An 18,649-nucleotide genomic window follows, 5' to 3' on the forward strand; every position below is an offset into this window, starting at 1 on the left:
ACTTTCTCCAAACACCTATACATTTACAACTAAACCTGAGAACTTGGAACAGTTACTTCTGCCATGCAAAAAACCACCATGGAAGGTCTGCTGGAGGACTAGGAGGAAAATTAGCACATTAATACAGACATTCATGGCTTTGCCAGAAGCCCAGCCTATTCTCAGTCACGATGGGGTTTTATGTTAATGGCATTGTCCATAGAAGTAGGAAAAGGTCATTCTTATTTCTTGGCATGAAGCTCTGAAATCTAGTTTCTGATAAAGCCTGGCTTCCCAGTACAGCTCTGCACAAAGAGCCTTTGCCAAGCAAGGCAAACAGTGATGAATTCCTGTCCATTATGCCTGCAAATTGACAACAGGTATTTGCAACAGTCATGCAATACAGAAAATTGTTTAGAAGGGTGGAGCAAGGAACAGTTCAATTAAATTAGGGGAAAGGAGATTTGAGGCTGGAGAACAGGAAGAAAATTCCCCAACAGTGAGGTCTACTGAACAGCGGAGCCAGCCTCCCCAGGGAGGAGAGGAAAGCCCTCTCCTTTGAGTCATTTAAAAATAGACTGGAGAAGGCACTCAAGACTGTACTATGGGGAATAATCCTGCGTTGGCAAGGGCGGGATGAGATGACTTCATACATTTCTTTCCATCTCTGGTTTCGGTGATTCACCCAGAGCTCCAAACCTGAACATGCAGAAGAACAAGAGAGAAGCAGGGCGCGAGGACATCATCCCAGAGGATGCCAGGAGGAACAAGTGTCCCAGTGCCAAGAGGACCGGCAGGACTCTGGTCCAAATTGTTTCTAACCACAGTCGCTCTGCGGGCCAAGCTGATGTGCTGAAGGTCACACATGTTTTCTCTCATAGCCCACAGACCCACTAATTGACAGGGCTTTGCAGTAAATTGGGCTTGTAAGTTCTTCAAAGCACTCGCCTTTGTGCTGCACCGAGCATGGTTTTAATACTACTAACACAGGGCAAAGCCCAGAAGTTATTTGAGGCTTGTAGATCACTGTAAAACTTGAAAGAAATACAGGATTCATATACGTATCTCCCCAAAACACTGACTTTAGACAGCATCGCTGGCTATTGGCAGTGATACAGTGCCTAGATCATACTCTGCCATCCTAGCTGCACAAATTCGGAAGAACCCTCCTTCAGGCACCTCCACTCCTGGGAACAACAGCGAGAGCTCAGGTCACGCAGAAGATGAGTGTCAGATGCAGGCTCAGAGCCCGTGGGTCATGGGTCCCTGCTCAGAGCCTCCAAACAGGGCAGAAGTGCCCGCGTTGTGCCTGCAGAAGCCCTGCAATTACGCTGCTTTTCCTACACATGCTCTTTCAATATAAAACATAATCCAGGAATTATGAGCAGCACAACTGCAAGAATTGGGATCAGCCTGGTTTTCCCACCAGGGCCACCAAAATGCTCCTACCTGCTTACGCTGTGCTTCTCCTGCAGAAGGCAGCAGGAGATACCGAGACTTTTCCAGGGCAATACCCATTCCCACTAGCATTCACAGCCTAGGAAAGCAAAATGACAAGGAGCACATTACATGAAAGCGGGCCGCCAGGCCAAGCCTGTGTCATGTGTATTCTATTAAGCTGAAGGCTGAATAGAAGACTTTGTTTTCCACTTCAAAGGACCCCATCCCAATCTCTCGCTCTTCCCTTATGAATAACAAATTGGAAATAAATCTTCTGGCTGAAGCACATGGAAACTCGTACAGTTGGGGCCCTCTGCAGCTTCCCAGCTCAATCACATGCTAATTTTTTTTGTAAACACTTTTCTGTGATATATATGTAAATCTCGCTGTGCATTGCCGCACCATGTAAAGCAATACAGTGGGTGTGTCCTCAAGGGATAGGACACAGAGGGAAGCCTGAATGCAGATTTCCAATTATTCACAGGGATAATGTTCGCAGGGAAGGGTCAAGTTTTATATACGGGCAGAGCCTTACTTTTCTTCCTAGTGATCCCATTTCATACTGTCCCATAGGCCAGGGTGCTCTGCTTCTCACCACAGATGTTATTTAGCTTGTTTAATACTGAGAAGACGAGGACGCCCTATTTTTCTGGGCAGTAGGTGCATTGGGAAAGTCACTCTTAGGATATACCAAAGGCCTTTCAATCTGAAAAACAAACTACAAAAGAAAAGATTACCACCACCTTTAAATACAGGGGGGAAGTATATGGTGCCACAAATGTGGGCTCCTTGTGTGTTGTGGACACCTGGCCACCAGCTGGCCAATAACCTTGGATTGGTTCACACAACTCCTTACCTGTGCGTGCCTGTCACCTTTGCCACTTGTTTGTGGTAAAAGTTTGGGGCAGAAATCATCTGTCAGCTTTGTGCTCACAACACAGTTGGGTCTTGGTTTATATTCAGGACACCTAAGCTATGGTGATCCTGGGAAAGTGCAACACTCACATCTCTAAAACCTGGTGCCCAGACCGGCACCCAAATGCTGCAAGGAGCAGTGCAGAGAATGAGACATCTCCGCCTTGGCCTTGCTATTCTTCAGACACTAAGAGGCAAGCAGTCCTCATGGCATACACTAAACTCGAGGCCCACAGCTGAGTAAATATTACAATTCACTCCAATGATAAGCATCTGTAGCATTTCTACGTACCCCTCTGTTGAAGACAGTGTTCATGATAACAGAGGGGAGAAAAATCTCTCTGAATCAATCATATGGATTTGCGTGCATGTGCAGTCTTGCAGACCGAGGAAAGAAAAGCAATTTTCACGTTTGCCTTTGCTACTAGGTATTTCACTCGCAACGTGGCATTCTGCATGGCTGATCCCTACAGATGCATGGCACATTAGCTCCAGGAGAAGCAAAAAATTCATAAGCCGATTGCCGTTTCTATATGTAAAGTCAAACACAGAGCATAGAGCCAAACGTCCTCCCCAGTCAATTTTTACGTGCATATGTGCAGCATATGTGCAAGTACATGTGTATATTATCTTGCAGGAAACATGCAAGCCCAAACATAGGAAAAATTCAATGATCTAAGTTCACTGTTGACATAAACGTTGAGACCCCATGTGCACTAATGGAGTTATACTCACTTATGCCAGTACTGAATTTGGCCCTAGAATTAAACCCACCCAAATCCTAGATAAATTGAGAGAAGGAGAACAAAAGTTGGCCTACATGCAACAGCATATTTTTCATGTTAAAAGCATTTCATTCTCTTTTTCTTCCCATATAATACTGCATTGATGTCTGTGACCCATTTGGATGTAAATCAAAATGGATGTGCTAAAAGCCTGGTTAAAGAAAATGTCTTCAAAACAGTGTTCCCATGGCAAGGCAGAACATAATATGCCAGCTACACTCAGTTTCCATGGCACGAAGGGCCATATATGTGTCTGGGGAGGAAAATGCACTTCTGAAAAATCACTTCAAAGTTAGGACAGCTTTCCTTGAGCATCTGCACTGCTACTACCTGCTAATAAATCTGTTCTTCATGCAGGCTTGTGTGAATAAATTACATGCAAGAATTACATGAGTCTTTTAAGGTTCTTCAGCAAGAAGCAAGTGTTCGAATCAAATGGTGAGCCCTTAACATTGATTACTTTTCTACCAAATGTCCCCAGATGTCATTGGCGAGCTCAGCGACTTCTGGAGAACCGCCTGTGGTCTAGGCATGACCAAGAGCATCACAATCTGGCTCTGTATCTACAGATTGCTTAAGTCTGTTTTACTTTTGCTGTTTTAAATGCTGCATTGATGATACAAGGCCATCTGACTTTCTCAAACGTGTCTGCAGTGCTGTAAGTAAGGATTGCATTTGTTTCTTTCTCTTTGGTGCAGATGGCGTATAGCATTCCTTCGAATGTGCTTCAAGACTGTGTGAATGACACTTATTGTGACAGTAATAAAGCGAGGGCTGTTTGCTGAACAGCTGTTGGGTACATTGTTCCTTTGTGAGAAAAATGCAGCCGTTATGCTAATGGCATGCACACGCCGCATTGGCCACAAGTTATATCACGCCTCGAAACGCCGCCGTGGAAATCTGTTTTCCTGATACAGCACCTAAGCAAATGGCAGACACGTTAGCGTTATTTAATGATTAGGACTTAATCCCTAAATCAGCCCGATCGTTACTCAAAGAGGGAGCAAGGTATGGTAGAACACTTACTGCACTGCTTGCAAGGAAATGGGTTTAAAGCTGGACCTGGGTTTCATTTACTCTTGACTTATATGCAGCTGAGTACAGCAGAAAAGAAATACTAGACTGCTTCTCCGGGAAGAAAGGAAGGCTATCACCTACCTATAGAGCAGGGAAAACCATTTTAGCCTAGTTTGGCTACATTTCTCCATTTTCTACTTACCCTGTTAAACAGCAACAGATTAGATTGTAAATTTTAGGAGGGAAATAGCATGTGGTTTATTGTTTCAATGGTGGAGTTATAAACACGTATTACTGCTGAGAACCCCAGCTGCCTGGGCAGAGGCATTCTGTAAATTTTTCATTCTTATTAACTTTAAAAATCAGGTGCAATGAACTCCAACCAAGACTAGAGTCCTCACCCTCCACGGAAGCTCACCAAGCAGTCTTTGCGTCCTTCAAGGTATGTCTCAAAGGTACATCTGCACTGACAACTATGAGCAAGGCTGAGCCCACCCTCGAACCAGACTTGTTCACACGCTGTACTGCCTGTGCCAGCCCCAGAAGCTGAGCTCTCTGGAGGGGAGAGCCAAGAGAACCAAGCAAACGAGGACACGTGCCAATGCCTTCATGTAGATCTATAGTCCATTCCACCAGCAGATTTCCCAAGCTCTGTTCCTCTCAAGGCAAGTGCCTGGGGTAACAGCTGAACCTGAACGGCAAAAAAGGGACCTAAGGAAGTGTAAGCCAAATCCCAAGCCTGCTCTCCATCATATGGGCAGAAAACAGTCTAGGAACAGCATGGGAAACTTCTGTTCTGATCCAACCAACCTTCTGCTACTGCTCAGCCTCACAGGGCTGGACTCTTCCCATTCCCTTTACTGCAATGCCCCACTTATTTCACAGGGTGAAAATGCACCTGTGTTTACTCTTCAATCATTCTCTTCTGAAGCCACCAAAGCATTCCTCTGCTTGTTCAGCATCTTACACCACTATCACATGCCACCATAATCATTACAAAATCCCACAAGAGAGACCTGCCCATGTATCTCAGCTCCCTGTCACTAACTGAAGGTCCAAACAAATCTCTCTCTTTGTAAAACACCTTTCAATTTGTGAGACTTACAGATTTGATAAAATTATTTTATTGCTAAAGCCAGTGACAAAAACATCATGTGGGCTCCTTACAGCTGCAGAAAGTCTAACCTTTAGGTTTTGCCCAGCACCAAGACAGAGAGGGAAATCCTGGCCCCACTGACTGCCAGAAGAGCCAGAACATCACCTTGAGCATGGTCAGTCCAAGATTTTTATCTTTCCTTGCAGGTCCTGGGCCAGCAGAGCAGCACAGTCTGCGCCAGCCCTCCCAGAGAGGCTGCGTGTGCAAAAGCAGGACTCGCTGGCACACACAGTCTGTGGGGTGAAGTCAGCCTGACCCTGACGTTATACAGTCTTAGCAACATCCAAATGTCTCATCTCAGAATTGGACATGTCTAATGAAAAAGACAAAAGGTTCCCAGGATAGTAGGTTTGTTTTCCTTAGAAAAAACTACCAACCAAACAAAAAACCCCTTGTTTTTCAAGTCTACTAATTTGAGACCTATGTCCTCCTGTCCCGCCTATTCCTTCCCTCCTCACTGGCTCCCAGAGCCTTTTCTCCAGACATACAATACATTTAGTCTATAAAGAGAGCATTCTCCATGTACAGCTGCGTTGGAGTAACTCTCAGAGGCTCTGAAGCGCAGCCAACGTGCAGAAATATAAAACCCAAGAGGCCTGAGTCTTGATTTCACCTGAGACAGGTTTATCTTACACACGGCACTGTTCTCCAAGGGACCTGACCATTTCCACTCAGACATAAGAAGCAGGCATTTTTGACAAGATGTTTCTGGACTCAAACCTAACCAGAGGCTCTCGATTTTGTGTGGGTTTTTTAAACTCTATTTTGTTGAAAAGAACCTGATGCCCTGTATTTCTGCAATATCGCCACAAAAAAAAATAAATAATTAAAGTTGTCTTTTTTCCCAGGTCTAAAAGAGAAAAATTACATATTAAAATGCTACATGAAACAAATGATAAATCATTTATGTGCTGTTGGTAGGTACTCAGATATGATGATTAGATGTGCTGAATAAAACGCCTGAACAGGGCAGAATAGAAGATAATACAGAAGGGATGAACTCCACAGAGCTACAGTCATCTGAGTGGAGACTCCCACCCTGGCAGCAGGGTGAAAGCAGAGACTCCCTGGAACCCACAACCATTTCATGCCAAACAGGCAAGCCATGTAATTTGAAATTCCCACAATGAAGAACACACATATAGTATTTCCAAAGCAAGTTACAGAGGCACCCTGGAAATTCCAGGGCAGCATAGAAGGGAACTGTATCTTACAATGTTATTCCAAAACTTAACTAATATGGCAGGGAGTGTGCTTTGCTGGCGTTTGGGAAGCACACCACATCTATGTTCTGCTGCCTTTCCTCATGGCCAGCTGGCTCCTGGATGGGATCAGAAGCACTAGCCCCACCTAAAAGAACCTAAATCTGACCAGACTCCCGCAGCAGTAATCAGCCATGGTGCTTCTCCAAGGGTTGGTGTGGCAGAGAGTAAATGAAATTTGCAATACCCCTTCCTTTCCTGAACTCCGAGAATTCAAAATCATTTTAGCTGTAAAGTCTGGACTAAAAAGAAGTGCTACACTAACTTATCCTGGTAGAGAATTACAATATCTGTCCTGCAATCTCATACACCATAGCACAGTTTCCTTCTCCCCTTTGGATTATATCAACAATCTGTGCCTAAAAAAAAAAACCACAGAAAAATGAAGAATTGGGAAGAGAAAGGACATTAAGCATGCATGATAGCAGTGGATGCTACCTACATCCAAAAAAAAAAAAAAAGAGGGGGTTTGTTGGTTGTTTTTATTAAAATCACCATCATTTCTTTACTGTTTTTTCTTGAGTGATTGTGAACTAAGAAAGGAGTCTATTAGCTATTTCTAAATTGTGTGTTCACCTGAGTAGCCAACAGTAAGGCTTGTATATGAAGCAGCATGTTTCTTGCTAATTACTGCAATACCCCCTTTGTCAGCACCCATAGCATACGTAACCTTATAGTTCAGTAATCTATACAATGCTCTCTCTCTTCTGACTTAGTTCAGTGCATGATATACAAGTTTACTCTCACACAGGACAGCTGGTCTACATTCACAGACAGAAGAAAACCGTGCATGTAAACTATGTGGTTAAAACCAGTTGGAAGCACAAAGAATAAACATAGCAGCTTGAAGCAAAGCAGGTAGAGAAAACGGGATATAGAAACACCTGATTTGCTGCCTACAACAAGCCTTTATTAGGCTTCTTTAAGCTTAACACCCTGCTGCTGGCTGCAGCCAGCACATACGTGAAGGAAAAGGAAACTCTCTTCTCTTTCCATGTGCCTCATGAACTGTCCTTTACAGTGGAAAGATATTTTTCCTCATTTTTACAGTGATTAGCTTGTTCATGGAATTATAAGACTCAGTCTATCATCCATCAGCTTATATAACTTTGTACTAGTGGTTTTTAAAATGACACAGCCACAGCACTTGTTCTGTTCTCTTCTGTGAGATGACCCACACACATCAAACACAACTGCTCCCACATTTACTTTCTGAAGTAATCCCACTAATACAGCACAGAATAGTCCCTCAGACATTAACCGACAGCCTCGGTAAACTCGTCTATGTTCAGGCTTCATGCCATTTGTATCATGTCCTTTGCACTCCTACTTGTTCGTAATTACTGTCTCTTCATGCTCCATTCATGCACCCATGAGAAGCCCTACCCCAAATTATGCTCCTGTTGATGCTATTGGCCACATCCAGCCTGTTGATGGGACATAATGGGTTTTTTTCTTTTGTTGTACTGTCAGGGCAATTTTTTTTAAGAGCTTCATTCAGATAAACAAAATATATTCTGCTTTCACTGCCTGGCTTTGATGTGACAAACCTTGAGCTCTCGCCATGTGCTGAGCCAAAGCGACTGGAGCATGTAAGACTGATTTTTGCCATTTTCTACTCTTGGTTTCACAGGCAGAAGAATATATTGCAACTGGTCCGTGGAACAAACTAACCCAGTTTTGTTTCTCTTCATATCTGCACTGACCTCTTTAGATTAAACATGATGTCTCATCCTAAGTGACTCACTCCTGTAGCTAGCTAAATTCAAACTGTCTTCTTTAAAGCCTGCAATCTAAACAATACATTTTATTGTCACAGCTACGTGGACATTAGTTAAAACAACTTTACATTCTGAAAACAGCTACACGATGTTGCTGTTTCATGTGGTTTTGGCAAGAACACTGCACTTTTTTCTCTTTAAGCACTGCCACCTCTTGCTCCCAAACACGGCTGCTGCACTAACAATTAGCAGGTCAGGCCAGTCTCGCTGCCGAAGAGTTTACAGAAAGCCATTCCTAGACACTGGCAGGGAATCGGATTCCTAATAAGGCAGGCAAAGCTCGCCTGTGCGACAGGATGATACCCAGACACCACATCAGGCCAAGCTCATGAAGTACCCACAGAATCCTCTACGAAACACAGCTCCGTTCTGTGAAAGCTCTTGACGTGTTTCACACTCCTGCTCCTGTGGACTCCCCTTTATATTTGACTCCCCAAAGCCTCTAGATGCAAACATTCACACTGTGGGCTCCAGAACAACCCAAGCTTACTGACACACAGCGAGAGGAGAAGCTATTGTCCCAACCAAGCATACAAGGACCAAGGAGAACATAAGCCTTCCTCCCTCAATAGAAGCAACAAGGGCCCAGGAAAATTGTCAGTGGTTCCCAGCACCTCTGCCCAATTAGGATCTCAGTGCCAAGCTTTCTCAGAAGTCCAGCACCCTTAACAACAAGAAAATTACTCTCCTCCAGTTCGTCTCTTATAAACATTACATTTTGCTACAATGCTTTTAACAATCTGCAATAATTTCAGTGCTTCCAAGCCAGGATCTCAAAGCACTTGAAAAACCCTGCCTTTCCTTCATCTTTTGCAGTTAGTTAAAGGAAAAACAGAGGGGCAGAGAAATTGCATGACTTTGAATCCAACTCTGTGCTCAAAAATCTAGACCCTGACTCTGTCCATGATAAACAAAGCAACCACCCGGTGGGAGAACAGCTCATCATTCTGAATGACTGCACTATTAAAACATCATCCAGTTGACACCTTCTTTAAATGACCTTTAAATCAAGTACATGCAGCCAATCAAAACAGCTTGTCAGTGATGCACTGAGAGCCTCTCCCTGTCTACAAAACCAAACTCAATCAGTTTTCTCTATGTCGTTCACAATTTCCTGTTACCTTGAAGAGTGAAATGCTAAAAAAAATAAAATAATAAATATCACAAAACTCAAGATGGTTCCCACTCTTCTTTAATCAGTAAAAAAAGCTAGAGCAGAAAATAAGACTTCTGGCATGTCGGGGAGTAAAATTTAGACTGCATGCCAAATATCAGTGATTAGATATTCCCTGTTATTTTTCAGATATTCAGGCAAATTATCTTCACATGCACAGGTGGTTTGATACACACTTACTGATTCTTGGATGCACCCATAATTGTGATAATCAAGTTAGTTAAGTTACCATGGAAAGCCTTTGTGAAATGTATAACTTATATTTCTATCGTTAAAAAGGACTTACCTTTAAGGACTCCCAGAGGGGAAATTGTACCAGAGAGAAAGGAATCTGGATAGGTGGGAAAAGAAAAAACAACAACAACATAATGTTACAAAAGCAAATTAGGTTGGCATGTTCCTTAACTAGCTAAATTAGGAACAGTTATTGTTCACTCAGTGAACTGCAGCTTATTACATTTACAAATCTTTAAGGACGCTTTATGTACATTGCCATTAAATGACTGGTTTCACTAAAGCAGTTTTACTTTGTTTATCACATTCCCTGCTGAGAGGTTAATGTATTGTTACCAGGGTGGCCTAGAAGAGCAATAAGCAGCATGATCTAGTGCAGGGACATTCTTGCTTTGACGCTCAGCCAAGAAAGCCATAAGGATGGTTCAAGAAACACGGTCCCAAGGCCAGGAACACAACTTGGCAAACAAACGTCTTCAGCAATGCACACCCTCACAAATGCTGAGCTGAAAACAGTTGGGCTCCAACTAGGGCTTTGCAGTTTGGGCATCACCTGCAGAAACTCTCCTGAACATCTCCCAGTAATCTCACAGCTACACGCTCCCTTGAGAATTAAACGCAGGTTGTGAAGATCTACCACAACCCAACCAAAAGCCAAGGGAGAAGGCTTGGTGGTTCTCATCACCTTTAATGAAAAGTTCTTCTGTCCAGCAACACCCTGTATCTCTATCTTGGTTCACTGCTGCTGCCATGTGTCCCCAGCAGTGCTTGTGCACTTCCAGCTCCTCTACAGAAGAAAAAAGCACACACACTTCTCCCTCAGCTCTGTAGTCTGTGCAGGGTCAACACACGTAGTAAGTCAGTTTTCACCATGAGCAGAGTGATTCCTTGCAAGAAGAAACATTACTTTCCAAGGTTTTGCCTTCCTTTATTTTTTTCTCCTCCTCCAATCTCTCCAGTAAGTTCCTCTGGCTCTTCCTCCTCCTTCACCGCGCTGACAAGCCCTGTCCAATATCCACCTCTGGTACCAACCCTGCCTTTGCTATCTCCAGCCCGGCTATCTATCTCAAGACAACTTGGAGGAAGGAATCCTTGTGAAAATACTAGCCTATGCCAGAATTGCCCTACGGCTGTCTCTGCAGGTCTGCTTTGCTCCTGCCTAAACGCTTCTGCAGTTATCTCTTCCACTTCAACAGCTGGTCAGCTCCAGCTTCTAATGTTCTTCAAGTATCTATTTTCTTCTCCTACTCTTGTCTTCCTTCCCCAAGCATGATGCACGCCAGATTAGTTTTCACCCTTACGCAGGCTGATTTTGTAATTTGTTCATCATTTTATTAGTCTCAGAAAGCACTTACGCACCTTTTGCCATGAAAAGTAGTACACACCCAAAATGGGTCACACTTAACATACATAAATCGTTGCTCTTTGCAACATGAGTAATGTCACGTTAAAAACATTCATTACAGAGATATGAACGGCTTATTAAATCCAAATTCCAGCTACACAAAGGAATCTGAAATGGTACATCCATTCAACATCACAAGAGTTAATGAGTATTGTCTACTTTACTGTGTTGCAACTAATGATTAATAAATGAGTCTATTAAGTTAATCTGCCAGGCAAAACTAAGCTTGACAGACACCTGCCACAGAAAATTTGTTATCTATTCAGGCAGGAAATGGCAGTGAGAAGAAATCAATGTCACTGCTGTACATTGAGCTGACAAACTGAAATCTCAGAGGAAGTTTGTCATCTTGAACAATGAGCAGTATCCCTGGTGGCATCTCAGAGCCCCACAATAAAGGTCAGACATGGGTCTTATTTATCAGGGCTTTGAAACTCTAGTGTAGCAATTAAATTTCATTTTTAATACTGGGTGAAAAAGTCCAGCTATTTGACAGTAATGTGTGGTAATATATTTATGAGAAGATATATCTATCTCCACATGCTGCTGCATCATTGTTGAATTGGAGTTAAATGGCATGATTTCTTTGCAATGTAAAATGAAAAGCAACAAAATCTTCTATTATCTAGGCCAAAAAATAGAAACAATATCCAATACATTTGCTTCAAATTTGTTAAAAAAGAGAAAAGGAAACGCTCTGTACCCAGCTGTACACCAAACAAAACAAGCTTTCAAATACAGTCTCCAACTTTTGCTTTTTTTATACTGCGAATGAGTGGTAAAATTATGCAGCTGTTAATAAGGCAACAAGGGAAGCTTTTGACCTAAACCCCCTTTTATCTCCTAGCTAGGAGCATTTCAATCAAAGAGGAAATTTGTTCACAACCGCTGTTTGATTTTCGGCATTAGTGGTGTTTGCTTTCCATGTCCTGCTCAGCAGGGACCAGAACTGGATGGGGATTATCTGTTCACTTTTCCCCGTACACCCCATGAGATGCTGCGACGCACAGCCTTCCAAAGTGCCTGGGATGGTTTCAGATGTATGTCAGTGGGATCTGCACAGCTGCTGGGCTCCCTCCTCTCTAAGACACCTGCAGGATAAGGGCCTAAACATTCGTAAGTCATGGAATCATAGAATGGTTAAGGTTGGAAGGGACCTTAAAGATCATCGAGTTCCAACCCCCCTTCCCTCTAGACTATATCAGGTTGCTCAACACCTCCCACTAGATCAGGTTGCTCAAAGCCCCATCCAGCCTGGCCTTGAACACCTCCAGGGATGGGGCACCCACAACTTCTCTGGACAACCTGTTCCAGTGTTTCACCACCCTCAGAGTGAAAAATTTCTTCCTGATATCTAATGTAAATTACTCTCTTCCATTTGAAGCCATTACCTCTTGTCCTTTCACTACATGCCCTCTCCAGCTTTCCCCCTTCAGATACTGGAAAGCTGCAATAAGGTCTCCCGTGAGCCTTCTCTTCTCCAGGCTGAACAACCCCAACTCTCTCAGCCGGTCACACTAATAGAATTTGAAAACTTGCAAAAACCAATCAAACTAGGAAGCACCACCAACAAAACCAAGCAGAGCAGAACCTTTGCCTGCACTAAGAAGACCCTAACAAGAGATGTCCTCCATTTCTCACAGTTGAAGTCTCCATTGGAGCCTGTTTGACAACATCCTGATTTAAAACCAAAACCCACACAAGCAATTTCATTGGTACTGGAACAAAAGTCTAGCTTCCTGCGGATTTGATTTTTGTCATCAGATTCTCTGAAGCCAAATAATTTGCAAGCTGGATTCAGCGATCTTCCCACATCAGAGCCCTCCATCACACTTCCTCTCAACATCTATTCCACAGCCTCTGCTCAAAGTTCAGTTCCTACTGCAAGTTTTCCCCCAAACCCCTTAATCACCTTTATTGTCCCCTCACACACATATTTTCAAGACACTTATAAGAACTTCTATTTATCTTTGCAGCCTCTGCCCTTGGGCCACATCTCCATGGCCAACACGTCCAAGGGCTGCCCATACACCCTGTTTGCATAAGCCTTGTCTCCCTCAGAGACCAGACTAAACAGCCCACGCCCAAAAACAGGATTAATATATGCAAAAAGAAGTAGCTCTGCAAGGGTAACTCATCCAACAACGAAAAAGCCTTTAGATGGCTCATTGCCCTTTATTTCTCCACCATGACAGACGTGACAAAATCTCACTGTCTGGGGACCCTTCTTAACTTGAACATTTGCAGCATTTCATTCCTTTTCATATTTTGCTTTTTAAAAGAAAAGCTCTTCAGCAATGAACAGAATCACACCCTGCCAGGCAGCGGTATTTATGTCTGAAATAGGCTAAGGCAACAATAAAAATGTGGTCCACACATGTGGGTAACTTTCTGCCAGCAAACACGAAACCCTGGCGAGCTCCACCAGCCTCTCGGTCGAAATTAATACAAAATAGCCAGAGAGCACCAGTTCTCACGGCTGGCCCAATGTTATATAACTGGGCTGTTTGTTCAACACAGTCAACTCTTACACACACCAAAAAAAAAAAAGTTTAAAGCCCTCAGACAGCTGTAAATCGTTATTCTAAAATGTTCTACAGGTTAGTGAAATTATCATTTACCCTGGTCCCTTTAGTCCTTAGCACCTGATGTCTAACAATGTAATGAATGTTGCAGATTCTTATTCCTACAGATCTATTTAACTCTCCTGATACAGAAGGATTTTAAAATATTATTTTTAATAAATTATTTCTAGGAATAGTTGCACTTCACAGCCAGAGCAACAGGCAGATACACACATCTCCACTTTTTAAAAAAACACCAACTGCAGGCACTGAAGATTGATTACAGAGCAAAAGTCCTCCCATCTAATACTGTTTAATTACATAAAAGAAATTTAAGAAGGAGCTTAGTAACGACAACACAACATTTTAAAATAACCCAAAATTCACCCCGTCAATATCTGATGCTAAATCGCAAGCTGACATTGTCCTGAAGGAAGCAGAGCAGGCAGGGAGCAAGGAGAGCGTACTGAAGGAGTGGCAAAACAGAGGGGGAAGAACCAAAAGGAAAAAAAAAAAACAAAACCAATCCTCATCAGCCCCTTCAGAACTGGGATTCCCTTCCAAATATGAGAATTCTTTCACACAAAGAGGAAACAGATGTCCATGGCTGGAATTTGCATGTGGCTTTATTCTCTTCTAGGATACAATAAAACTACTCTTCTTCTCATCCTCCGAGCTAGAAATTAAACAGTGGCATGTCATGCAGAGTCCAGCTGTGCTTTCTACCTCCAACCTTTATTAGCAATATATTTAAAAAGAAGAAGAAAACAGAGAGACAGAAGGAAAGGGAGAAACCAGAAAAGCATAAGAAATGAAAAACTATGCGGTATGTGTTCTCAAAACAATATAAAACCTACAGATGTTCTTACTAATCTGTGGCACATGTTTGTTTATTCAGGTTTTCTCTGTCTCCAGTTCAGCGGGCTTTGCTCTCCAGAAGAGCTATCTGTTTTTAAAAACATTAAATACTGAAGGAGACATTGGCATAAACAGCCAGAGGAGAAAACAGGCTCCTCACCTTGGAAGAGCTTTCTCAACTGAAACTGTGCCTCCATCCCAGAAGCTGTTCTCACCCATTCCTCCACCTTAACAGCAATGGGAGAAAAGCCAACAGTTACGAAGAGGATTTTGATAGTACAAATATCACAAAGGCCAACAGCAAGAACATCTCGGACTCGATGATCTCAAAGGTCCCTTCCAACCAAGAAGATTCTGTGATTCTGTGATCTGTTCCCTTCAGGGAGAACGTACTGCAGTCATCATGGAGTAGCTCTCAACTAACCTGTCACCTGCACACACTTTGACAAGGCCCATAGAGATGCTGTCACCGTTGAAGCCTGTACGTATAAAGAGTGGGACACCACAGTGTCTGAGCTGCAGGTGCCACACTGTGTCTTCTCCATTGTAATTACACAGAAAAGTTTAACAACCCACTTCTGAGTATCAGAAAATATACTGTTTTCCAAGGATACATAAAGCACAAATTTCAGGAGAACAATCTTCCCTTTACCTAAGTCTCATTTACATTCCTTTTTTTTTTTTTTTAAACCAGCTTCTTTATAAAAGATGGTTCTTTTTAAATAGGTGCAAGATACAGTAGAATAAACAACCCTGTCTGCCCACTGGAATTAACACCAAACCATTTACGTTAATAATGACAGTAAATCTGGTTCAGTATCTTGTCCTCCTAAAATTCTTCACACGCTTGCCTAATACATCTGGATTATGATAAAGTGATGTTCCAGCTATAAATATACTTTCCCCATGATGGGATGTGAAAAGAAAGCATGAAATGAAGTAAGCCTCTCCCCTGGACATGCCAGAGGTCACAGCAATAGACACCGTTATGAAGACCTGTAGCTTTCCACAGCACTGACTAAAGGTGAAGGTGTAGAGGAGCTTAGGACATCATCGCTGGTGTACCCCAAAGCTGACAAGGTAGACTTATTTTCTTGCAAAGCTTCACTTAATACCATTTCCCAGATCCTCCTTGATAAATTGCAGACTCCACAAGGAACCCAACGAAGGTAATTTGTAATCTTAACATGAATGAAAGACTGTCAAAGCCATCAGCCCTGTTCCTGCAGCTCAGAGATGAAAGATGTGAGCGTGGTGAAAGAATGGACAAGTTTGTATGTTAAATAAATGATGGAGAGTTTTGTTAATAAACACTGATGCAACTTGAAACAAAACTCTTCAGGGAAGCATGACAACGCTGGTACAGAAACGACCAGAGAAGATCTTCTCTTGGCTCCATTCCATAACAGACACAGTGAAACATGATGTCCACATACAGCACCTTCCTACAAGACACCCACAGGCCAAAGAGAGGTGGAACCTCATGGGAAGCTGGGCCATCACAGGTAAAACTATCAAGTTGTGTTTGCAACAAACAACTTTTCACAGCTCTTCGGTGTTGAACATGTGGCTTTGCAGTGCTGCAGGGGGCAAAGGAACGGGGTTAACAGTGGTAGAAACACCAGTCTCAACAGTGCCAAGAGTATCACTAAAACAAAGGTTTCAGCTGATGCACCAGCAGCCACCTGAGGTAATCAGCAATTCCCTCATTTTCAAGCAAATAACATTAACCCTGTGTGAGCTGAGAGACAACTGCAAACTATAAAAGGGAAAACCACAGAATTCCTGAACTATAATCGTTATTCTGATTCAAGCACCCATGAAGCCTCAATTAAATATTTGCACCTTGCTTCCTGTTTCCCCAGCTCTAAACCCAAAGTATTGCCACTTGTCACCTGGCAGATGTGAACGTTTGGAAGTAAATTCCTTTCCAAGATAAAATATTATGTGCCCCACAGGGTTGCTAAATTTGGTTACAAGCCATTCTCACAGATGTCCTTCGGACCTGTGTGGCAGAACCTCACATACAACAGGATTTTCTTTCAAACAGCAGCGCACACTTGTTATAAAAGCAACATATAGAGGACATTATGTAGACACAGATAAATACAAGGAAAATTCTATTCAGTTTTCCCTCCACTAGAAAAAGGTTTTATGATTAAAAGAAAAAAAAAAGTTTTTCTGAAGGAGCAAATGTTGACCAGCGAAGGGGAAAGTCACAGTCAGAGATCCGGCATGAGTGTGTGTTCCCAACACATGGGCAAAAGAGAAGCACTGAGGCAGATGCACAAACTCAATGCCGGCTGGATTGATTTAAGAGAGCCTGATGATCACAGAGCCTTCACTCTGCACACGCGTGAGACAGACCATCACCGAGCTATTAAAGGCTCTTTCCTCAAAGAAACAATGTTAACAGCCTTCAAAATCCTTCCCCCCCTTTTGCACCAGCCCCTTACTTTGTTGGGAGGACAGAATAACTATTAGAAACCATATAATGTTACCCACAGAAGTGGATCTTATTGTACTTCAAACAGGAGCTGGACTGGTCAGCCCTTAATTAGACAAATAATATCCATGTTCTCCCGTTCTCCAACAAACAAGCACTAAAGGAGATGCCCGCTTTGCTTTTCTTCCTCAAAAACAACATACCAAAAAAATTCTTAACAAGAAAATGAATATGCTGACCGATTTGTACATGCTGTTTTCAAGGCGCAGATAAAAATCTTGTAGGATAAAAGATGAGTTTAGCAGCTCTAGAAGAATGAAGGTATTGTTTAACAGGAAGCAGATGTATGTCAGATGGCAAACTCATTAAAGTGTCCCATCGTTAAAGGAAACGGGATAACAACGAGCCATCTGAAAAAACCTGAACTGATCAGGAAATACACAAGCCGCAGCTAATCTCCTATTTATTGGTAGGTAATGCCTTTAAGTCATGCACATGCATTGAGTTTAGGACCATGAAGGACTAATCTTTGTTCTCATGAAAAAAAAACCATAGGAGCAGAACCCCAGAGCACGGAGTGCAGCATTTCTGGAAAAAGTCTTCTGAGGAAAAACTCTAACATTTGGAGAAGCTATTACATCAATAAGTGGGTGCGCACACACAGGCATGGTTATGTGCTGCGGTCCGGCCAGCACGTCAGCTCATTTCAAGTGTGATGGCATTTTAATGTATGTTTTACATAAATGTAACATTTTAAATGTAAGTATAAATACAAAATTGCCTTATGAAAGACACCTATCAAGGAACGGCCGCTAAATACAAACTTTTATCAGACACTGGACTGACAGATTTGCAGTATCACAGAGTTGAACAGTTCCTCAAATGAGAAGTTTGCACAAAACACAAGACCCAGAGTACAAGGAATTAAACAGGCAGCACGTTCGATTCACAAGGCAGGTGGATCTATGGAGAGGGGTGAGAGTATTGCTTCATCCAGCAAATATTCAATCAAAGAAATTTGACAATAATGCAGCTGTAATTGCACTGACATCAGCCTCAGAACTCATGTCCTCAGAGCAACAGCCACAAAAAATTAACAGGCTGGAAAGAAACATGTGTTTCTCCCTTCCTGGATGTATATCAACCTATAGCACTTTTGTTACAAATGTCTTGTTACTACATTATGATTACAAATACAACACAGCAGCTCTCACCATAATAATTAAATCTCTCACCAGGAGATTTCTGTATGCCACTAAACAAATTTCCATGGGAAAATTCATCTCTGCCTTTGCATACGGGCCTGACCCAAAGTTCACTGAAATCGCTGGGAATTTTGCAGGCGTGGATTCAACAGCGTTTGGATCTGGACCTGAGCTCAAGATGGAGACAAGAGGAGGGAGTGGATGCAAAGGTTCTAGCACACAACACAAGGATCAACTGATTGAGATCCTACCCTGTCCTTCCCAGGATGATTTGTTAAGGGCAGTCCTGCATACTTGTCTTTTGTAGGGAAAAAAACAAAACAAAACACAACAGAACAAGACAAGTAACCAAATGTTGCTTTAAACAAAACAGCCCACAAATACTATGAGAAAATTATCCTGTCAGGGCTAGTGCAAAACCAACACTA

At 42.6% G+C, this 18,649-nt stretch overlaps 1 protein-coding gene across 1 annotated transcript in view; it reads right to left on the reverse strand.

Annotated features, from left to right (window-relative positions):
- The window catches only part of SLC25A26 (solute carrier family 25 member 26), an 88,714-nt gene that overhangs the window by 16,911 nt on the left and 53,154 nt on the right, over positions 1-18,649 (reverse strand). Inside the window, exon 6 of the mRNA XM_074152064.1 lies at positions 9,796-9,840. Within this exon, the coding sequence (XP_074008165.1) occupies positions 9,796-9,840 (45 nt within the window). The remainder of the gene's footprint in view (positions 1-9,795; positions 9,841-18,649) is intronic.

This window comes from Numenius arquata, chromosome 8 (genome assembly GCF_964106895.1).
Source record: "Numenius arquata chromosome 8, bNumArq3.hap1.1, whole genome shotgun sequence".
NCBI lineage: Eukaryota > Metazoa > Chordata > Aves > Charadriiformes > Scolopacidae > Numenius > Numenius arquata.